Source organism: Leptinotarsa decemlineata, unplaced genomic scaffold (genome assembly GCF_025532065.1).
Source record: "Leptinotarsa decemlineata unplaced genomic scaffold, Ldec_3_MD MMD2_tig00026336_RagTag_RagTag, whole genome shotgun sequence".
In the NCBI taxonomy this organism is placed as follows: domain Eukaryota; kingdom Metazoa; phylum Arthropoda; class Insecta; order Coleoptera; family Chrysomelidae; genus Leptinotarsa; species Leptinotarsa decemlineata.
The window spans coordinates 9784641-9809483 of record NW_027412692.1 but is presented as its reverse complement, the minus strand read 5'-3'; the positions used below and the strand labels follow the sequence as shown (position 1 = coordinate 9809483).

The 24843-nt window shown below is 35.5% G+C and overlaps 2 protein-coding genes across 7 annotated transcripts in view; both read left to right on the top strand.

The window, feature by feature from the left end:
* The window catches only part of ASPP (Ankyrin-repeat, SH3-domain, and Proline-rich-region containing Protein), a 645170-nt gene that overhangs the window by 523983 nt on the left and 96344 nt on the right, over positions 1–24843 (top strand). The gene's annotated exons all lie outside the window — the stretch shown is intronic.
* On the top strand, positions 11181–12268 carry LOC141485791 (uncharacterized). The gene is made up of 2 exons (XM_074183288.1): positions 11181–11465; positions 11529–12268. The coding sequence occupies exons 1-2, from the start codon at positions 11311–11313 to the stop codon at positions 12232–12234; spliced, it is 861 nt and encodes a 286-aa protein (XP_074039389.1). The 5' UTR covers positions 11181–11310; the 3' UTR covers positions 12235–12268.

Below are 24843 nucleotides of genomic sequence, written 5' to 3'. Positions count from 1 at the left end.
TCAATTTTTTGCAACTATCTCTTTCCCTATTGGTTTTCTTTGTTTGAAGCTGGGTATCTCATATTCCGAGGTGAACTTACTAAGATGATTGGACTATTATTGTATAATTATAATAATGATAATAATTCAATAAGAAATATACTTAACGACAATTTTATATAGAGTTCCTACAGAAGGATAAACCTAGCGTGGGTAGTATCATATTAGTATAATATAGATTACAAGGCAGTGTATCAAGACCTTTACTATTTTTGATTCATATAAACGATATCAATTACGTAGATGGTGATTATGTGGTTAACTTATTTGCAGATGATACATATATACCTACTATAAAAATTTGCAAGTCGCTATTGAAAAGATGAATAATTAATTGAAAAATATAAACAACAAAGTATAAGCAAAATAAAATTAGGAGAAAAACAGTCAAAATTAAAATTAACGAAACTGATGTAGAAATAGTAAGTATCTAGGGTTCATTGTTGATAATACAATTTCATTGAATGACCATGCTGACTATGTAATAAGCAAAATATCAAAGAAACTGTATTTTTTTCTAGAGTAGCATCTGTATCATCAATGTATGCGAAAATAACGTGCTATAATTGCATAATAAAACCTCATTACGATTTTTGATAGATTTTCTTATATCTCTTGAATCAGAACAAATTAAATCAATTACAAAAATTACAAAATCGTGGAATGCGAATAATATTACTCTGCAATAGAATGACACCTATACATAATATGCTCTGTAGTTTAAGGTGGCTTAATGTCTCTCAACGATTGTACTATCAAACTATAATATTTATATTTAAAATAATGAATTAATTTCAACCAACATACTTAGTAAACCTTTTAATCACGAATAGTGAAGTACATAATCATGATACTAGATCGAACACCAATTTTCACATCCCAAGGACAAATTCACGTAGCAGTATGAATTCGTTATTTTTCAAAGATCTGGACAGTTTCAGTAAACTACCTAATAATATAAAAAAACTATTCTTCTCTCCGTCTATTCAAGAGGGACTTGGTAACATCCATTACGAAAAACTGAATTAAAGCTAATTATATTGAAAATATAATAATAACTAAGACTTTGTTTTGAATGAATATATAAGTAAATATGTAAACGTATATCCTATATAGAGTATGTGCGATATTGTTTTTTTTTCTTTTTTGTGATTTTCTATTATTTAGTTATAATAAACTGGTTCATTTTGATTTTTATGTATTATATTAAGATGAAGTACATTAATTATGTTTATATTAGGCTTGCCTATCTGGAAATTAAAGTTCTTCTTCTTCTATTGGGCAAACCTGAGATCCAAGTTTTAAGCTTATTTTTGAACATATTATTGGCAACTACAGTTTTTCTATTTGCTGACGGAGTTAAATAAGTAAAACACTTTTGTATTTTGTAAAGTATTTTTCTGAATTAATTTTGTGGCAGAATATGTGATGACCGGGTCTACCCAGAAAACTTCAGCTCGATGTCACTATGTATCAACTTCTCTATTCAGAAATTGAAGCAGGCCCTTTCTTTATGGTTTTTGGTTTTTAATAAGTTGAGGATTGCTTTCATTAAATTTGTGATTCCCCTACAACCTGTATGTTTTATTACAACATTATGGACATTTATTACAAAACGGCCCATAAAACCATCCCCGTGATTCAACCCTTGCGTATCAACACATGCGCAGCCCCATTGAAGAATTTTGTTGGAAGTTCTTCCTGTCCCGCTCTCGGCACTACGTCAGTTCGTAAACGGCCTCTGTTAAACGCTGGCAGCCCTTAGATTCCTTCCGGATCGACTTGACGCGATATACGAAGTTTCGAAACGATGTTGAGGGAAAGAAACGTAGTTTTTTTGGAGTTCTAGTGATGAATTATCCGAATTGGTAGGTATATGCATGAAACGAATATTTCATTCATTTATTATTGAATTTGTTCATTTATTATTAAGAACAGGCTGTGTAGTTTGACAGCAACATGAAACATGGCCCATTTTCATGAAAATTTGTATTTTCAATTGACATGTCACTCATACGTATATACCTGAATGAATAAATATAAATATAAACAATAAATAATACCAGTAAAAATGGAAATGATCTTAAAGACTTATTTTTGTTTCTTCCTAATTGGTTTCAACTTTCAGCAATTTGTTGTATTTGTGAACTACTTTACAAGCTGAACTGCAATATGAAGATGAAAAATGTTGTAGTTTCAGTTCATTAAATATTGTTTTAATCAGTACAACTCGAAATTTTTCACTTGATAGGTAGTGTAATTGAATAAATGCTGTCTAAAAACTAAAAACAGAAACGGTTAACATTTTTATTAGTACCTAAATATTTGTGTGATATCAAATGCGATTTTCATGACAAATTCTGATCAAATTCTAACCTCGAATATTTTACTTCTTCTATGTTAATGTGTATTATCATAACTTTTTGGAAAAAATCTCTTGAATTAATACTTCTTCATCATTATAACGTGAATTTTCATTTTTCTCAAAAAATATTTATTTCTATTTTGTCCCCCTCAGGGTGGTCCCCCTCAGATATAATAAACTTGTGTATGTATTGTATCTATTGTGTATCTATTGTGTAACCATCTCACACTGGTATCGAATAGGTTTTCAACAGTTTCCTAGGTGCTGATTATCGAGAAATATGATCAGTTCTGAATATTTATTTATATCAGATGTTCGAACAGATTGATTGGAGGATATAAATTCGCCCCCTCTGACAAACTATTTCAATAATGTCATCGATTTTTAAGATATTCTCAATAAAACCTATGTAATTGACGAATAATATCTATTAAATGTTACGATTTCAAATATGTCTCGAGAATATTAGTTTTGCTGCTAGTAATTGGCTCAATAACTTTGTTTGACTTTTTCTTTCCCAGATACGTAGTAGAGTTTGCACGAAAACTAATACAAAAATAACGGAGTAGAGAATGCAGAGGTCATGTACCAAATTAAATATCTTCATACAGTGGCACATATGCTCACTAACTGAAAACTGAAAATATAGTTCCCTGTCTATATAATTCATCAACGTGTCCCTTAAGTGCAATAAAATGCGAGCATTTAATCAATAATGTGTTGAGTGGAATCAAATGGGTGGAAGTGTGGAATGTAACGGTGAAAATTAATTCCCCCCTTGATGCCTATTTGTGCTATACAAAGAACCTTCCTGCATATTTCAAGATTCTAGGTTCATTAGCTTCGGCTATACATTAATATAAGAGTGTCAGTTAATCAATAGGTACCCACTTATACAATATTGAATAGCATCAACAAAAAAAGAACTGAAAGGATTAGAATGAAATACACTGGTAGGTTTTTGTATTGCGTAAATGAACATTAAGAAAAGGAATAAGGAATTTCTACTCCCAAGGGGGAAAATAGTGGTTCAGAGATTGTATTGAATTTCGTCAGTTTTGAAGTTGGAAACCTGAATTTTTGGGTTAACAAAAAATTATTGTATCTATTTGTTTCGAGTAGCTCTCGGGGATCAAGAATTTTTCCGACTTACTTAATACTTAACATAAACCCTATATGATTTTTAGCCTATATGTTATTCTAATGTATAAACTGTATTTATGTAAAATTTCATTTAAATCCGGTGAGTCGTTTAGGCGTGAAAGAGCCACATACATACATACATACATACATACATACATTTATCAATTCTTGCAAACTTTCACATTTATAATATTCGAAAAATCGTTGAACCTTATCATATCGAATTGCAATAACATTTTACAAATTTTTTGGAAAATATTGGGAAAATCTACCATTTCTTAAATGGATTCAATACAGGGTGACCCATAGAAAACTCACCACAAACAAAGCATAAGTGTCATACAACCTCCATACAATAATAAGGATATTTACAAACTGTGTAAACATATCTGATGGACTCAAATCAGGCGATTTGGGGGTCATACAGCTACACAGATTTTGAACAAGTGACTCGAGAAATTGAGTTTTCTGCAATTATATATCGACGAAATGGGTAGATGACCTTTCAGAGACGATGGACTTCTTCCTTTTATTGAACAAGGCTATCAGATCTGAATGTATGTCAGAAGAGGTTGACCATAGTGGTAGCAATTCTGGCCGTCAAAACGAAATAACTTCAAATAAATCTTTTGAAAAATATTTTTTATTCTCGCAAAATGATAGTTCAAATATAACTTGATAGAAATATGGATGCAGATCAAAACAGATGCAAAAAGATCAATGGTTGCAATAGAGAATCATGCATGATTTGTTCTAAGTTCATCTTTTCCAGACGAAGTATTGTTCATCATGTGGAATAAATTGAGGATTATTCATCCACACTGTAAATATATCGTATTGATGAATACATGCCATTTACTCGCAATGCCCACGTATGTGCATAACCCATAGCTCAAAAAAAAAACTGGAAAAAACACTATCCTGTTTTGAAAAATCCTTCAGAAATAATTATAATCGAAATGAAAATATCACATATTCATTCTCATGAATAAAAAATGACAAATTTAAGAGTTGAAAAGACAACTGTTGACGTTATTATTTGAAAATTGTTCACGATGTTCAGCAAACTATTATTTTTTAAAACGAAGTAGGCCCTGAATCAGCTGTGGCTGAGTTAAATTTAGTTGTATTGGAACAGATTGGGAAATGGACCTATAAGAAACATTGAGAATACTTGAAATATATTTGGGAACTCACATTATAAAACTATTTTTATTCGGGTTTGAAGGCTGTCGATTTTTGGGATTGCTTCCTGACGTTTCGCTAGGTAGCTCTTTCAGAGGTTCATACATCTTGAGTTTGCTCCAATAGCTGAGTATTTCGGCTGTGTAAAGTGTATTTATGTAAGTAGAGGTAGTTTGGTGTGCTACTTCCTGTATCCTGATTGTCAATAACATTTGTTAATCCTTTTCTACCTGCCATTATGATGTTCTCAAACTTCTTTCGTTTGAGGTTCACATATACTTCTTTTCTGTTGAAATTATCTGTATATGTGGTTCTATATTGCCTCCCGTACCAGTCGACTATGGTATCTCTTGTTGGGGACAATGAGAGACAAACATAATCCTGCACTTCACTGGATGCGTGTTCCACCACAACCGTTTGGCCCAACCGTTTTGCAGTTTCGTTCATGCTCCTTCAACCTTATTCCCATGGATTTTTTTGAGTTCCGATATATATGGTCGTTTAATAGTTCGTGCAGATAAACAGTAGGAGATTTGAGCCGGTTCTAAGCCTCCCCCCACCACTATGACGTATTAATTGCTTTTTTATTGGTTGTTGTTTGGTGAAGTCACTGTGATGTGACCTTGAAGGGTGTGGTGTATGGATTGTTCAGAAATTTTTTCCCGGTTCTAATCCTCCCCCCACCAATATGACGTGTTATTTGCTTTTTTTTGTTGTGCAGTGAAGTCAAGGCGTTGTGACCTTGAAGTGTCTGGTGCATGGATCGTTCAGATTTTTTTTTTTTCATATGAGATTTTGTGTGTGTATGTGTGTGTGTAAGAGAATGCACGGTACAGGGTTTCATCATGTGCTTGTTTGTCTATGTACAAACATACGTCTGCATACTTCGAAGATCCTCCAAGTAATGAATGCTCCATCGGTGTGAGGGCACCAAGTTAGTAGTGGAGTGACGTCACAGCAATAACCGTTCAACGGCTAGAGAGCGACATGTTCACTCCACGACGTGTGGCAGAGTAATGCGTATTCATCGGTCTGCTCTCACCTCCCTCGATGTAGTGAAGGATGTGACGTAACGCCCCAGACTCGCCATCAATGGTGACACGCAGGCGGGCGAGGACTGTGCTAACGTCTGTCTTCTCCGAGAGCGCAACGACAATTGCTTGTTCGGCTATCGCTCTCGAAGCAGTGAATGATGTGACGTAACGCATCACCCTACCCTCGCTATTGATGGTGACACGCAGGCGGGCGAGGACTGTGCAAACGTCTGCCCTCTCCGAGAGCGCAACGATCACTGCTTGCTCGTGCCGGCAACTCGCATCAAATTGGGAGATGGGCTTGGCTGTGACGTCAGGCATCTCTAGTGGATGCATCGATGTGTCCTTACCTACCCTCACTCTCTACGGTGATGCGCAGGCGACGTGGATTATGGTATTTAAGAAGCGGGCGAGTGTTGGTTATGTCAGTTTCCATCGAGTGAGTTAGTGAGAACATATCATAGAAAATGTATTCTTGTGAATGTGGTAAATCTTTTACCCGTAGTGACAACCTTCGTCGTCATCAGCTCCAGAGTTGCCAAGGAGGGCCATCAGTGAAACGAGTGAGATTAGATGACGCTGCAGCACCTATGTACACATGTAATTGTTGTAATGTGATGATTCCATTGACTCAAGTGAATTCTCACAATAGAACTCTACAACATAAGAATAATACATGTGTTCAATTCAGTGATGGTGTTCAAATTATAAAGAGCGCCTTCAAACGTCGGATTGCGACATACAGGGTGCAGAGTTCCATTGTTTCCACCGATTACATGTTATTCTTTAATGAAATCAGGCAGAAAGTTATAGAATTATTGGAATCGGCCATCAGGGTTCACAAAATCATCAAAGTGAATATGGAAGTATTTGGGAGTTATATTCTACAAACACAAGACCTGAAGGAAACCAAATCATTTAATTCACAGAATAGAACAGTTGATCAATCTACTGATTTGAATTCCTTATTTGATGGATTTCGAAATGGGATTATCGCTCAAACTACAGAATTCCAGGAACGTGATTCAGGTAAACATTTCTACCAAGTTTTAATTGGATGGATTAGTAATATTGTTCTGTATTTAAGGTTGGACTTGTGAAAAAATCATGTTTCTGGAGTTGAACATTAATAAATACAGCCCGCTCAGTGGATGTTCATATGTGAAGCTGCCTGAATGTATCGAGCGTAGGAAGGCCGTGGTTAATGTCCGTAATGAAGATCAGCATTGTTTTGCATGGGCTATCACTTCAGCACTACATCCTGCAATCGATAGAACATCAGAAGTTTCATCGTATCCACATTTCAGTACAGTCATAGATGTAACAGGTATGAATTTTCCGGTAAAGTTGAAAGATATTGTGAAATTTGAAGACAAGAATGATATTTCAGTTAATGTGTACGGTTTAGAAAGTAAATTCGAGAAGGGTAAAATAATGTATGAAATAATTGGACCATTACGTTACTCTCAGAGAAGACTTAGAAGACATGTCAATTTGTTACTTATCACAGATGATTTCGGTAATAATCATTATTGTTGGATTAAAGATCTTTCAAGATTAGTTTCAAGCCAATTATCGGCTCATGAACATAAGAAATATTTTTGTGATGGCTGTTCATTATATTTTTCTAATGAACAATTACTATTACGTCATAAGATAAATGATTGTAATCACTTGAGTACTACAACACCATCAACCAATTTCAAAGTCAATAAATATGGGAAAACGGTACCTGAAAATATACTAACTTTTGAAAACTTTGAGAAACAAATGAAGGTACCATTTGTAGTGTATGCCGATTTTGAATCAGTACTGAAGCCGATTCAAACCACTAAACCAAATCCTGAATACTCGTATTCGATCAAGACATTCAAACATGAGCCTTATTCATTTGCTTATTTGATTAAATGTTCATACAATGATGATTTATCAAAATTTGTTTCGTATAGGGGTGTGGATGCAGCCCAGAAATTCGTTAGCAAAATCGAAGATGATTTGAAAAATATTTATGAAAATCATCTCAGGTTTCCTATTCCTATGGATGTACAAACTCCTGAGGAAGAGGAACAGTTTGCTTCTGCCACAAATTGTGGCATTTGTTCCAAACAATTTAATGATGGCGAAGTCAAAGTGAGGGATCATTGTCACCTCACAGGAAAAAAAAGGTCCCCTGCTGCTCATTCATCTTGTAATTTGAATTTTAAATTGCCAAATTTCATTCCTATAATTTTTCACAATCTCAGTGGATATGATTGTCATTTATTCATAAAGGAATTGTATAAAAACAAAGATAAAGTGGATGTCATCCCACAAACTAATGAGAAATATATATCTTTCACAAAACATCTCTTTACACACTCCTATACGGATAAAGATGGTAGGGTGAAGAAGAATTATTTGAAAATGAGATTCATTGATAGTTTCAGATTCATGCCTAGTTCTTTGGAGAATTTAGGTGCAAATTTAACATCTGATCAGTGTATCGAGATGCGCAAACATTTCCCACAAATTGAAAATTTCAATTTGATGAGAAAGAAAGGTGTATTTCCCTATAGTTTTGTTGATGACATCGAAAAACTGAATCATCCAAGACTTCCAACCAAAAATCAATTTTATGATAAACTCAATTGTGAACATGTATCAGATAATGATTATGGGAGAGCTCAACTTGTTTGGAATTTATTCGAATGTCAGGATTTGGGTGAATACTCTGATTTATATTTAAAGTCAGATGTGTTACTATTATGTGACATTTTTGAAAACTTTAGAAATATATCTGTTGATAAATATAAATTGGATCCGGCACAATACTTCACTGCACCCGGATTATCGTGGGATGCCATGTTGAAATATACTAATATTGAATTGGAATTACTAACTGATATTGATATGGTTCACTTCTTTCAAAAAGGTATTCGTGGTGGAATAAGTCAATGTAGTGAAAGGAAACATAAAGCAAACAATAAATTTTTACCGGATTATAATCCAAATGAACCATCTTCATTCATTTCATATTTGGATGCAACAAATCTATATGGTCACAGCATGTCGCAACCATTACCAACAGGTGAATTTTCATGGTTAGCACCTCATGAAATTCTCAATCTTGATATAATGAATGTGGATATTGATAGTCCTTATGGATATGTATTGGAAGTGGATATACATTATCCCCAAGAACTTCATGATAAACATTCCGATTTACCATTCTCAGTTGAACGTTTGATACCTCCATATGCAAAATCGAAAGTTCCCAAATTAATTCCAAATTTAAACGACAAAAGAAAATATATTGTTCACTATAGAAACTTACAGCAAGCTGTCAATCATGGTTTGATAGTGATGAACACACATAGAGTATTGAGGTTTAAGCAATCATGTTGGATGAAGCCTTATATAGATTTGAATACTGAAATGCGTAATAGGTCTAATAACAAATCTGAAAAAGATTTCTACAAACTAATGAATAATGCAGTCTATGGAAAAACAATGGAAAACGTAGACAATAGAATTGATGTTAGACTCATTACACATTGGGAAAATATAAAAAGAACTATAGGTGCTAGTTGTCTCATATCTCGACCAAATTTAAAAAATGCTCTATTTTTACAGAAAATTTTGTTGCCATTCAATTGGCTAGAGTAAAAGTTCATTATGATAAACCACTATATTTAGGATTTTCCATTCTAGAATTATCTAAAACAGTTATGTATGATTTTTTCTATGGATGTATCAAACAACAGTTTGGAGAAGATGCGTCCTTACTCTACACTGATACCGACTCCCTTATTCTCAAAGTAAATACAGACAATTTCTATGAATTTATCAAAAATAATATAAATAAGTTCGATACATCTAATTATGAAATAGGAAACCAATTCAATATTCCAGTGACAAAGTCAGTTCTGGGTAATTTCAAAGATGAATTCCCAAATGATCCAATAATCAGCTTTTACGGTACAGGTGCTAAAGCGTATTACGTGAAATCTGTTGATGGTGAACTGAAGAAGGCCAAAGGTGTGAAACGATCTGTTATAAAGAATGAATTGACATGTGAAGACTATGAAAAAATCATTGAAGAGGGAGGTATGATATTCAGGAAGATGAACTCGTTCAGAAGCGTATTGCATGATATTTACACTGAATTGAAAAATAAAGTCGCTTTATCGTATCATGACGACAAGAGATTCATCATTCCGAATACCACTCGAACTCTTCCATGGGGTCATAGCGATATAGAATTTTATCGAAATGATCCTAATGATAACATTCGTTGGGTGTCTGAAATCGTTCATTCTTTTTCTCAAGAGAGCGCCTTAGACCAACTAATCAATTTGTTGACTGTAGAGATGAATAATTGAATTATAATTCGAAGTATTATTGCTTATTCCTTCAAACCGGAACATTCTTATTTGTGATTATTTGTGATTATATTATGTATTGTATATGTATCACTTTTACCAAGTTACTTAGATGAATAAAAAATGATAAAAATATTATTTGTTTCATTTCTATTTTCCTAACCAATTACTGTAAAGTATATAACATAATGTAAATGAAAGAAATATCAGTTTGAAAAGAATCATCGTAGAGTGCACAATGTCTAAAACAATCGATAAGTTTGGTAGAAAAAGAAAATTGGGTGGTAATGTCATTCGAGGTCCTCCCGGGATTGGTTTTAAATTAACAAAAGATGGTCATTATGACATGCAAAGAAAAATATTGAAAAATATAAGCGAACCAATTGACAAGAGTGATTGTGTAACTGTATCATATCTTGAGGGGGAAATTAACGGAACAAAGGAGGTTATACTTCTAGCCCTACAAGCTGCAATACAATCCACAATAGGTAATATTGCTCGCGATGCCCGTCAAGCATTTGACGATAAAATTGCAGAGGCTCGGATAACTTTCACTCGTAAATTTGACAAACTTACAAATGATGTGGACATAAAAATGTCTGACATAACAGCGTCTACAAATAAAAAATTTGATGCTATGTCAAACATAACAGGGACTACAATGAAAAAGTATGATGTACTAGAAGAGAGAGTTGAAGTTTTGGAGAAAAGCCATAAAGTCAGGCCATCAGGTGGACTGGGATATCCAGGACTGGACATTGATCCAAATGTTAGAATAATAGAACCAAAACCAAAACCAACAGATGACGTATTAATTGAACCAACATGGTGAATTTACTCCCGCGTCAGGTTAGATTAGATTAATACATACTGTAGGTTAGGGTCATAGGTGTTAGGTTAGGTTAGGTTTCACGGCGCGCGAAGCGCGCGGGTGGGGGTGGGGGGCGGCGGGGCCGCGCGTAGCGCCCCACCCGCCGCCCCCCACCCCCCACCCCCCCCTCCCCCCCCGGGTGGTGGGTGGGGGGTGGTGGGGGGGCGCTCGCGCCGGCGCGCGAAGCGCGCCGGCGCGAGCGTAGCGAATTGGGGCGTAAGCCGCGCGGAGCGCGGCCCGCTTTCTTCCCACCATTGCTCACCCCGCCCACTTCCTACCATTTCTCGCCCCACCATATTCCAACCATTGCGCATGCACGCCCCCACCTCATTCCCTCCACTCCCAATGATGTTGATACCCCGAGGAGCACGTTCTTCTACATTCAGTACGACAACTCCAGTCATCCAGAGCAGTCCAGCCATACTCAACCAGAAGCAGTGTACTATACGACGAGGAGCTAAGTTTGAGTAAGTTAACAATGTACTTTAATTTTTTACATCTACTAACTTTGTATTATTTTACATTTTCAGAATGGCATCCAACACTCAGGAATTAAATAACGCTGTGGCATCCATCATGCCTATGACAGAGCAGGAGAAGGCATCCACTTCACGAGTTAGGTGCAGATCCACCAGCCCTGACTTATTCGAGGAGGAGGAGGAAGTCAGGCCTGTAAAGAAGGTTTGCCAACGACCTGCAGCGAAGGTTGGTCCTATTTCTAAGTACCGAGCTACTTGCAATAGGACTAATCCTTATGCAGGTAGTTGGTCGACCGCTCCAAACAGCTTAAGGCCCTCCACACCACCCGCATCAGTAGTGGAACAACCTAGGGCGCCTTCTCCGGAGGAGCCACCAGTTGTATTGTCCCCATCGGAGGAGGCTCCCATCGTATTCACTCCGTCGGTGGTGCCGCTTTCGCCGATGCTGGCAACACCGGTGACGAATCCTGAAGTGTTAGTGCCACAAGTGCGACAGCCTATCGGAGAGGTTAGTGAAATGTTGGACAGTTTTCTACAGAGATGTAAGGAAGCAGAACATGCTTCTCGAGCTAGTGAGGCCGCGTTGGTTAAAAGGAAGCGCGAAATGGCTGAAATTGTTAACCGACGGAGGGAAGCAGAAAAAGTAATAGCCGAACTAGATCGGAAGTATGCATCTCTGGAGAAAAAGTGTGAAGCAGATACCTCTTCGATAGAGACTTATAAAAAGTTAGTGACTTTTATAAAAACTTTCCCATAGATTAAGTGTAAGTGTAGTAAGATTAGTTTTGGGTTAGTTAGGAATATTTAATTAAGATAGTTTTAAGTTTATGTTTGTAATTTTAGGAAATAAAAATAAAATAAAAAAAAAGAAGTGAAATTAAGGGTGTACATTGTTTTGGTTTGGTACACATTGAACAATGCGATGGTTGGAGCATTTTTCTTCACTTCGTCTCATTATTATTTCCTTTTTTCATTTCAATCACAAGTTCTTCTATGCAAATACCTCACATCAATTTTTGTGTTCTCTAATCTATTGTAAATAATCTCTTGGGAAGAAAATATGTTTCATAATGAAATCAATAAGTATATTTCATATAATTCATATAGTATTTTCAATTTTCTCTTTCATGGAATATAGCTCATGTCATTTTTGAAATTCATTCCCACTTAATCCCCTCTCCTCCCCACTCCTCCCCCACTCCCTTTCAAAAGTATAAAAGTAGGAATTATCTGTTGGAATATTCAGTTGATCAGCCACCTTCAACATGGAACCTGATTCAACTACTGAGCCGTACAGTGACCCAGCGCATCAACATCCTTACTGGGCTTCTATCCATGAAGGTTTCGTTACCTCCACGACTGCACCTCACTCGATGAATTATGATGACATAATTTATGATGATCGGATACAAGTGCTTCACGTTACTGGAACCGATCAAGCGGACCTGTCTGATGGGGATTATCCAGATCCCTATGATTGGCGGAATGATTATGAATGGGATACACAGTCCGGAAACACAGACGACGACGACAGCGATGACGATGATGACGGTGACGCTGACAATGAGTCCGATGATAGTCCTCCACCATCCCCTATCCTGATTGATGAAGTCCTGAATTCAGACGATGATATGTAATCGTTTCCTCATTTCTCCCATCCTTTCTATTCCTTTCCTTTCCTTCCACGGAGTACACACTTTTTGGTTGGTGTACACGAGGCACTGCGAGGTTGGGGCAGTGTCTTTTTCCCTCTCCCTTATTAGTTTTTTTTTATAATAATCACTCAGAGTTTCTAATAATAATAATCACTTAGAATTTCAAGAAAATTGTCATTCTTATTGCTTTCGAATTTCAAACACTGAATTGTTCTACATTTACACTTCACCCCCTCCTTTTTTTTCCAATATAAATAAAGCATCAATCCCAGTTCTATATCATTCTTCCACAATGTCGAGTGCTGATTCCACCACCGAACCGATGAGTGTACCAGAGTGTTCTATGACGAGTACAGGCCCCATCCAGGTACATGGAATAGATTCAACGTTCGATCATTTCAGTACAAATTTTGCACAAATGCTGCAACGTATCTATGATCTACCTGATGATTTCCCGGCACGTATGGAAGAAGGTATGCAAGAGGAAGTAGAGGCAGAGTTAGAGATGGATGTCAATGAGTTAGACGATCTAGAGGATAACGAGCTAGATAATTATGCTAATGATGATGCCATTAGTATATCGTCTGATTCAGATGATTATGAAGATGACATCATCAGTATATCATCAGATACAGATGATGATACAATCATCATTGTTTCTGATGATGATGAGGAGCGTTAGTCCATACCATTGCATGGATTAATAAAAAAAACAGCCCTTTTCAGGGCTACAATTGAAGACTGAAACAATAAAAAAATAGCTCTTTTCAGAGCTATAATTATACTTTCAGACAGAAACAGGTTCATACCATTGTTAACATTATAGTCTCAAACAAAATGTATGTATGTAAAAGTATTCATCATTATATGCATACAATGATTGACAAAATGCCAACTTCAACTTTCATTTAAAGTAGTACTCATCATATGCATAGATATTCAATGACTATCAAATTCCAAATATCGACTTTTCAGTCAAAGTAGTAATTTATTTGTCATATAATGTATAGATATTCAAAGACTAACAAATTACTTAGACTTTTATTAGTCAAAGTATTCATTTGTCATATAATCTATGAATACTAATACAACTAACTACTGTTTGTGTGAATAATGTAGCCCTGAAAAGGGCTGTTGTTTTTTTTGACCAGTAGGTCCACGGTTATTGTGCCACAGGTTGGACATTATTACATATAATACATGTAGATACTCGGGTGAAGTTTGTTAGTGGCCTCTCGCAAGCTTCACACCAATTCTGTCCCATTTCCATAATTGAGACAGTGTTGTGGGTGTTGACATGGGCATACCACCCTCCATTATTGTTTCTATGCGAATAAAACCGAAAGCAGCACCAACATAGTTTTTTGTTCTCTCCATCTATTGTGCTGATCAATACGTATGCATCCATTGCACAATACAAATCCAAGGGATCTTCCAGTGTCTCACTGACATTGAGCGTTCGCATACCGATCCTCAAAGCACCATCGCCTTCAGTTGTGTCAGCTTCTATCCCTTCATCATCTCCTTCTTCATCCATGACCCTCTCAAACTCCATCACGTCATCATCTTCGTCGCTTTGGTTGGCCTCGTTTTCAACTTCGTCTATCTCATCTTCATCGACTCCAACATCTTCTGCTTCAACTATCACTTCCTCTAGCGGAACATTGACATCCTCATCATCTGATTCGTCTATCCAATTGTTTTCATCAACAGCAGATATTCTATTTAATGCAGCATTTATTTTTGCAGAATTCATCTTGTTGTTGTTTGCTCACAGTTGTAGAGAGTGAATGAATGAACTCTAGGTTTGCAAGTCGACTTATATAGGAGGTGATGCGACTCCCACTTGACTCGTTTAGAGTGGAATAGTAGGAGAAGTTATCCCACTATACTTTCACATGATGTTGATTTGTATAAATAGAGATCGTAGGTGTAGGAGAGAGCATTCAGAGTTTCTGTAAGTCATCTCTTAATATTTCTAATCGAATTAGTAAAATGCCGTTTCCAAAAGAGTGGAATGAAAAACCAAAAGTGTGTGTCTACCCAATGATGATTGCAGGGGCTATTGTGTGCTACTTTTGTCAAATAAGTAGACCTAAGGATTCAATCAATCCATGTACTGGTATGTGTAGTGATTGCGTGTTGCGGATTCAACTATCGCCTCCTTCTCATCCACCGAAGCGAACAAAATCGGATTATCGTCAACAACAGTTACAGTGTCTGAAGTGTTCCGAACCTATAATATTTAACAATATAGGTATCTGTAGAAATATTTGCGGTACCTGTGCTGCCGTTCCAACTCCACTGCAACGTTGTTTGCGTTGTGATACATATTCCATGAATTGTTGGAATCATGTATGCAATGCATGTAGAAGTACTTGGGATCTGTGTGAGAAGGTTGGTCAACTCTACCCCAATAGGAGAATCCATTTTTTTCAATGTTGGTGTTTGACGCACGAGCAACAACTATTGAGGAATAGAGTCAAAGAACGTTCCACATCCACAGAGACATATTAACATTTTTCATTTTATATTTTTTATTATCGTTATTGTCCTCTATTATTAATAAATATATATATATATATATATTTTGAATTTATTTGTATTATTTTCTAACATTTAAAAATACATGCATGCAACACAAAGTTTTCCTCTTAAATGACAAAGATTGTTACATGCGTGAATAGTTCAGTGAGAGAGCGCATGTGCCAGTTGATGAAAGAGCGCATGCGCTAGTTTATTTTCTTCTATAAATGGTGAGGTCTCAGTAACATCATCACCTTTCCTATCCACATTCTATTGCTATCACATATCATTCCTCAGACCTTAATAATCATGAGCTCTATGCCGCTATTGATTGCTGAAGATGGTTCACCACTTGTTGATATCGATCAGACTGATTTTGAAAATATTCCAGTATTACATTTATCGAGTCAAGATTCGATAAATGATTTTGATATTAACGACTTCGTTAACTTTGCAGATGTGCCAGAACCAAATGAGCAAATTATTATTGAAAATCCGATCGTTTCGCAATTATCATCACTCAAACACTCTTCATCTACCCTTCCTCTTGGTGTTGATAAGAAATCTAGAACAATCAAGAGGAAGGTTACTAAGGCATCTTCATCGATTGTCACTGACTTTAAAGAAAAGAAAGAATCCAAAAGTGTTGTGCGACAGAAAAAACCCGCAACGAAAAGTGACAGATCGAAGAGGAAGCCAAAAGGTACTCCTAAAGAAATGAAGAGTGATTTGAAAGCTGAACCGCTATCTTCTTTCAGTCCCCTCCATCGGTTTGGGGAAATGAAAAGGAAAGCAAAATACCGTCTTGTAAAGGCACAGATGACTATTGCTGAACTTGAAAAGAGTGAGCGAGCTATTAATGCTAATAATGAAACTCTTGAAGCATTAGATGCCAAGATTGCATTAGCGAAGGTTGAATTGGCTAGAATGTCTAAAGATGCTGATGAACTCCGTTCAAAAATAGGTAAAGATAAGCAATTCCATCAACGTTCGAGAATGCAAGCTCAGGCTGAGCTTGAGGAGTCGACTAAGCTTTATGAGACGGCATTATCAGTGAGAGATAATTGGCAAAAAGAGTTGGATACTGCATTTCAAAGTGACGGCGATTAGTTTTGGGAATGATAATGTGTTTTCAATATCGTGAGTTGAAAAATATAAGCGGGAATGGAGTATACAATTAATTTGGTTTGGTATACACAGAACATTGCGAATGGCTGGGGCAATGTTTACCGCTGCAATATTTTTCAATTCACATACTTATAATTGAAATGAAAACAATAATGAACTTCAATATTACTTTATTCATAAAAGTCACTATTAGATACATTTAAACCATATTTGATTCATCAATCCAAGAATTTTGTTCGCTAGGAAGACCTAACCACTTTACATATACTTTATTTTTTCTTCTCTTCAACACCTTCTCAATCAGATATACGTCAGGATTCTCGGTTCGTAATAACTCTTCTTCGTAAAAACATCCTCTAATCGGCTGTTCATTCATATCTTCAAGATTATAAGTCGTTGGGATGGTTTTATTAATTTTAACAATCTTGAATAGCTCCGTGGTAAAATTCGCAGTGTAAGACTTTTCAAAAATATTTTTGTATTTACTTATACGTACAATATCATTCAATTGGAATTTGGGTTTACTTTGTCTTCCTCCAATTCCATTGATACCCTTGAATTTCAATTTTGTTGTTGAATCAACATTGATGGGTGCCATACCTATTGTACGATGAACTTTATTATTATATCTACTAGTTATAATTGGAAGAATATCAAGCCATTTGTGGTGACCTCTCATCGAAAATTCCTTGTAGAGCCATGCCTTTATTGTACGAATCACTCTTTCTGCTATAGCTGCCTTCTTTGTGCTGAATGTTGAATAATGATTGATATTATATTCTCGCATGAGAGATGAGAAGCTTCTATTAAAAAATTCTTTCCCTTGATCGCTTTGTATATGTTTAGGGGAAAATTTGGCTTTCTTCAGTACATATTTCATTGCATTAGTTATTGTACTACCTGTTTTATCTTTAACTGGCACAGTCCATAGATATTTTGAGTAACAATCAATTACTACAAGTATATATCTGTATCCTTCATTACTTTTTGCATAAGGTTGTAGTTCAGCTAGATCTATTTGCCATAGATCTGCAAAACCTTTGATGGTAGTTATTCTTCTACGAAAATTACGTCTTGCAGGTCTATGTAATTCATTAACAACTTGTCGTTTGATATCACTTACTTCATTAGTCATTCTATTTCAATATGATTAAAGAGAAAAAAAGTGATAATGTTACTGCATTGAATGATGATGTGACAGTGATCATTACTTGTGGATATATATTAATATATTATACCTTCTTCACGTAATTCTTCAATTATTGAAATTATTTCATTATCATGTCCGGTATGTCCAGCTGACTTTGATGCTACCAATAGTCGTAGGCGAGCAACTAACTCTTTCGGTGAATTCCAGTACACATAATTCGCAGGTTTAGAATTATATGTTTTCTCCATTTTCACTCGTTTGAGTGCTCCACCAATTTTACTTCTACTCCTAATTGGATATTGTCGTGAGTCTAATAGTGGTTTGATGACTTCACGAAATTTTTTAGAATTTGTATTTTTAAAACCATTCTTCAGATGATATTGTTTATATGGAGCATTCGTTATTTTCAATATTTTGGAATATACTTGACGAGTTTCTTCATTATCAACATCTTGTGGATTCTTCAAAAAGATCATATCATATAATTCTGGACTACCTGCGCATTCATATTTTTTCACTTTATTAGCATCCCAAAATGAAATGTTTCCATCTTTGAAATGTACCACTAGACTTCCCATTTTCAGCTTTTGTGTAATTGGATCCATACGTACGCCAAATGTTCCATCATATGCTGGATTTCTAGATTTTACATTATTCAAATGTTTCATCAAAACATCTTCACCACTTTCATTCATAACAGGTGAGATGTCAGGATCCGAGGAATCGATGTGGGACGATGATGGTGTTTCGAATAGAGTTGTTCTCATATCGTCTTGAAGTGTGCTCGTGTCACTATTCACAGATGATACACCATCAAAAGATTGTTTTCTTCTTATTGGAGTACTCATGGGATAATTTGAAGTAGATTGAACAGATCCACGATTTGGTGATAACACTGCTGATTTAGAAGTAGCGTTTGATGATAAAACATTCAATGGTTTCATTATGGGCTCATACAATCTTTCAAGTGTCGAACGATTTTCAATATTATCATTCTTGATAGAGTTGAATTTCTGTCTGACAGCTTCTGTTGTCTCTACTAGTTGACGTTTCAAATTCATTTCATTGTTTTTATGTTCAGAATCGTTTTTTGTATTCATAATGCCCTTTTTAAATTATAGCTCAATTCGTTGATGAAGTGACCTCTACAATATTCAGTGATCGAATAAGTTTCAAAAACAAGATCATGGGTATATAAAACTATCGAATCCTTTGCGATATCTACCTTCATCTATTTTTCTATCCTTATCAATTACTAGAAATCCATATTGATCCTCCCAGCATTTAACACACATCAATTGGAATTGTTTGAATGTTACATCGGGTGAAACATGATCTGAATAAATGTGATGTAAATTCGTCTCATCTTGTTTGAACATTATAATGAAATTGGTATTGTCACGCACTAACTGTTTGGGTACCCGTGAATATGTCTGTGCTAGATAAAAACAATCAACATCCTTATGACGTCCCATACAGAAATATGATCTAATAATATCTTGCTTTTCACATATCACATCATCGAAAATGAAAACAGAATTAGGCTTAGCGTCGGAGGGTTCCACTATTTCTGCATTATTGCTGAATGTATAAAAACCTAATCCTTTTATAGGTTCCAAAACACTTCGCAAGTACTGATATTTAGGTTGATTGAGTGACTTCGAATAGAGATACACATTTCTAAATCTCAATCCTTGTGGATGTGTTAATAGTGATATCATTGCATTCGTCTTTCCACAATTTGAAGGTCCTATAATGAGTCCTCGAACTGATGATGGAAGTAGTGGACCATGTCTGAATACTCTTTGTCCATTCAATCCACACCCAAATTTCTCATCTAGATTATCTACAGCAAACTTTTCTTTCTGTTTTACAATGCGCATCGTGCCGTGGTTGGAGACTATATAAATGTTATTAGCTTATTCATTTCAATGTGTACCATCAAACGATACGGACGTATTGAAAGTGATCGTAAAATTAAAAGAGGTTGTGGTTTTGTTAATGATTTAATAAACAAACTTCCTTTCGAATTACATCTACCTGGAGGATATCAATACTGTGGACCGGGTACAAAATTGAAACAACGTTTAGCTCGTAACGATCCTGGAATCAATAAATTAGATATTGAATGCAAAAAAACACGATATTCAATATTCTAAGCATCCATCTGATCTTGCAGCAAGACATTTAGCCGACAAAGAACTTGAATACAGCGCTTGGGATAGGGTTAAATCAAAGGACGCGAGTATTGGGGAAAGAGCAGCTGCATTACTTGTCACCAACATTATGAAAGCGAAAAGACATATGGGCATGGGTTGTAGTACCAATAAGAAAAAATGTAAGAGGAAACAATCGAAGAAAAATAATATTAAAAAAGTTGCATTTGGTGCTGGGATAGTCCATAAAGTGCGAAATGTATTGAAGAAAGCTGGTGGGAATCAATTTGTGACGAATAATAGCAAAAAAGCTATCACTGTGGCATTGCAGGCGGCACGTAAATACCTTAAAGCTGCCGGTGGAAAGAAGAAAATCCGCACACCACGCATAATTCCTGTTCCCAAGATCGGTGGACTTTTACCATTGATACCAATTTTTGCTGGACTATCCGCACTAGGAAGTTTGGCGGGAGCCGCTGCTGGTATTACCAAGGCCGTGAATTCGGCAAAAGCCAGCAGAGCGGCTTTAATGGAAGCCAATCGTCACAATAAAACCATGGAGGCTGTAGCATTAGGCAAACACGGAAGTGGAATATATCTCAAACCATACCGTAAAGGTTTAGGACTATATTTAAAACCATACAAAGCCACAAACAAAACAAAAAACTGATTGAACCCCTACCTCAGAGGCCTCTTACTGATCTCGATCTCAGTTATTATGCACAAAAAATGAAAATTCCACATTTTCGTGGTGTTTTTATGCGTGATAGATTACCATCTTCAGGTCCAAAACAAAACGAGACAGCTATTGTTAATTTAGATGGAATAAGTGGACCAGGAACACATTGGGTGGCATATAAAAAATGTGGGAAAGAAGTCACATATTTCGATAGTTTTGGAGATCTACCCCCACCATTGGAATTGACTCGATTCTTTCGAAAATGTTCGAATGTAAAAATCAAATATAACTATGATCGACAACAGAAATTTAATACAGTTCTCTGTGGTCACTTGTGCTTGCAGTTTCTCTCTAAATAATTTTCCAAATAAAAATGGATTCAACACCAAAACTGGATCGGGAGGCTATCAAGGGAATGGGGTTTTCACTTAGAATGTTTTCAAAATATGGTACCTTGAAAAAAATGGATAAAGTGATGCTTGCAAATATGCCTAAGGAAGTGATACTTGCATGTGTTGCACATGAGATTGCATATGTTTGGGAAAAGTTGCCTAAGCATCTGCAAGATGACATCGATATAATGAAACATAGATATTGTTATGAGCACCACCACGATCAAAATTCAGATTCGGATGTTAATGATGGTCCTATACCTCGAAAATCAATGTGTTGTATTTGTAATATAGAGGATGTGAATATTGGTATCAATAAAAATGATACTTATTACAATACAACACCTTCCAAAAAGTGTAAATTGTCTCAAATGTGCTGTTGCTGTGTACAATAATAAATTGAAATGTGTTTCAAAATATTCATCAGTCATGTCACGAAAGTTCGAGCTACAAGCTGTCGGGACAAGTGTCTTGAGTGCGGATTTTTTTCCACCAATTGAATTGGATAGGAACAGTCGTTATGGATTAGGACTTTTGGGATTCTATGGATGCAATACAATCAATAATATAACTGAAGCTAATAACTTAGTTAGTTTTAGAATCAGTAATGACAACTCATCGATATCCCAAAAGTTGACAATTGAAATTCCATGTGGTGCTTACGAAATAGAAGAGATCAATGCCGTCATACAGAAACATATCATGTTCAGATTGTTTCATGATAAAAAACCAAATGATGTCGTTGCAGATGATATTTTCTATCTACACGCCAATAATAATACATTCAAATGTGAAATGCGATCCAAATATGAAATTGATCTGACACATCCAAATTCTATAGCAGAAATGATGGGGTTCGCTCATGGAATATTTCCACCAAATCAGATACATGAATCATCATTACCAATAAACATTACAACTGTGAGACTTATCCGCTTAGATTGCAATATAATATCTGGTTCATATATAAATGGTGAAGAATCTCACATTCTTTTCTCATTCGATATTGATGTTGAACCTGGCTACAATCTTACTAAAGAACCACACAGTATTATATATATGCCTGTCAGTCCAGAAGGTCGTCAATTGATTCACAACATTACAGTGCGTATTTTGGATGAAAAAAATAACCTTATCGATTTTGGAAGTGAAGAAGAGATTTTCATTATTTTGGAATTGAAGAAAATCGAATAACTGTTGTTATGGGTTTCATTTACAATAGACAAAATCGCATTGAACAATCCCAAACGAGTTGTACTATTAAAAAGAAAGGTGTGCATAAAAAGAAAAGTGTGCATAAAAAGAAGCTCATTCCACAAGTGTATGCTAAACAGTTAGCACATAACGCTCTGTCTGTGAGTGATCTTAAATTTTTGAAATCGATTGGATTGAAAGTGAGAAAATAACAATGGTGCTCGAAACAAACAGTGAAAAGTTGAATATATTCAATGAACCAGTGCTCGATCATTCTCTCATAAGTTTACATGAGCACACATATAAGCCCTATGGATCACCGCTATTCAGGAATTCGGATGAAATCAGAATTTCAATCAATAATCAAGATGTTATACTAGATATTGCCGACAGCTTCATTTACATAGAAGGTAAATTCACCCCCAAAGATGTAGCGAAAACATGCTATCTCTCGAATAATGCAATTGCATTTCTCTTTGACGAAATTCGTTATGAAATGGGTGGTGAACAAGTGGCTGTTGTTAGAAAACCTGGGATAACATCTACAATGAAAACCATGATATCATTTGGACAATCTCATGCTAACACATTATTGACATCTGGTTGGGGACTTTCACAATTGAAGCAAGATATCTTGGATACAAGCAGTCATGTTTTTAGTGGAAAACTACCACTGAAATATTTGATGGGTTTTGCTGAAGATTACAACAAAAGTATCTTGAATGCCAAACAGGAATTGATTTTGATTATCGCTCGATCATTCAAAAACTCGTATATAGGTGAGGTTGATGCTGATTTGGAAATAAATAAAATCGAATGGAAAATAAGACATATTGTACCAGATGATAAACACAAGCTCAAACTTTTGAGTAGAATAAACAAAAGCGGTCTGAATGCCAAAATCAAATTGGCATATCGTATGTGGGACCTCTATGAACTACCATCATTACGTGGGACTTCTTCAGACATATGGGCCATCAAAACAACTAATGCATTGGAAACTCCTCGTTTTGTCATCATCGCATTCCAAAGTACTACCACATCTGAAGATAGAACACAGGATATTACAAAATTCACAACTGCTGATATCAATAGTATTCGAGTATACTTGAATTCTGAAGTTTATCCATATGAGCGTTGGAATTTGAATTTCGATAAAAAACTTGATGCTCCTGCTTATTATGCTTTTGAGAGTTTCCAGCGAAGTTATTATGATAAAGATATGAGTGAACCTCTGATGGACATTGGGCAATTTAGAGAGAATCCACTATTCGTCATCGATTGTTCCCATCAACCGAATGCAACAAAATCATCAACTATTGATATAAAGATTGAGTTTGAGACGAGGAAGACCAAGTTTCCAGACAACACTAAAGTATATGCATTAATTTTGCATGATACAATTTTAACATACAATGCATTGGATGGTTCAGTTCATAGCAGATATTGACACTTTTTTTCACTCTATCATATACTGTTTTATGATCTTTTTTTTATTTGTAACTGACTTATATCACGTATTGTATTTTATATCATATTTATTGTTTTGTAATCATTTTCTATTGTATTTCATGAGATTTAAATAAATAAAACATGAAAATAATACAAAGTTTTTTATTTGACATCATTTATGATTTACAGGAACATACAGACTATCTAAAATAACTTCTTCCTCATAATCATCATTTTCGCGACCATCTTCAATTTCCTCTCGATTTTCATCATTCAATTCAAAGTGATGAATAATCCATTCTGGCAAGTATGGTTGGAGGCTATACAGGAATCTTCTTAGGTTCAGTTCAATCATAACCTCACAAAGTTGCCACAATTCCAATTCATTATCCAAAAATTTGTTACAAACTTCTGCACCACTCCAATAGTTCTCAGCATCACGAAGGCATAATTCGATTTGTTTTTCATCATAGCATACACTCATATCATAATTGCTTGCATGTTCGGCTCCATCACCCAACACCTTCAATTTAGACGACAAATGTTGAACCGATGATTTGAGATCTACAACATCGACCCAATCTTGACTTGCGTACTGCATCCACATCTTTAAATGGTGGAACTGAAATCGAATAAAAAAAACAATAAGCAACCTCCAATTTTTCAGTGATATAATACTCACATTCCCATTTTACTTGTAGTTACAAAGTGGGTGTATTCAACTAAGTTAGTAATGTTTATATTTCCATATAATTATCATCTAATATATGAATATTAATGAAACAATAAGAAATTCATTTTAATTACTATTATTATTCAATCATATTGAATTTGACTAGAGTTAGCGTTTTCACACCAAAAAACTTTGTAAGCTATGACCTAAAGAAATTCGCTATAAATTATTACAATTATTATTCAATCATATTGAATTTAACTAGAGATCGCGTTTTCATGCCAGCAAAACTTTGTTGGCTCTGTCCTAAATACACCATCGTATATTTACCACCTGATGAGTTGATACAAGATATATCGTC

Bases quoted from the DNA above. Each gene is read 5' to 3' on its own strand.
- LOC141485791 (XM_074183288.1), top strand. From the start codon at position 11,311: ATGCACGCCCCCACCTCATTCCCTCCACTCCCAATGATGTTGATACCC. The intron at 11,466-11,528 runs GTAAGTTAACAA...TTACATTTTCAG, and splicing joins CGACGAGGAGCTAAGTTTGA to AATGGCATCCAACACTCAGG.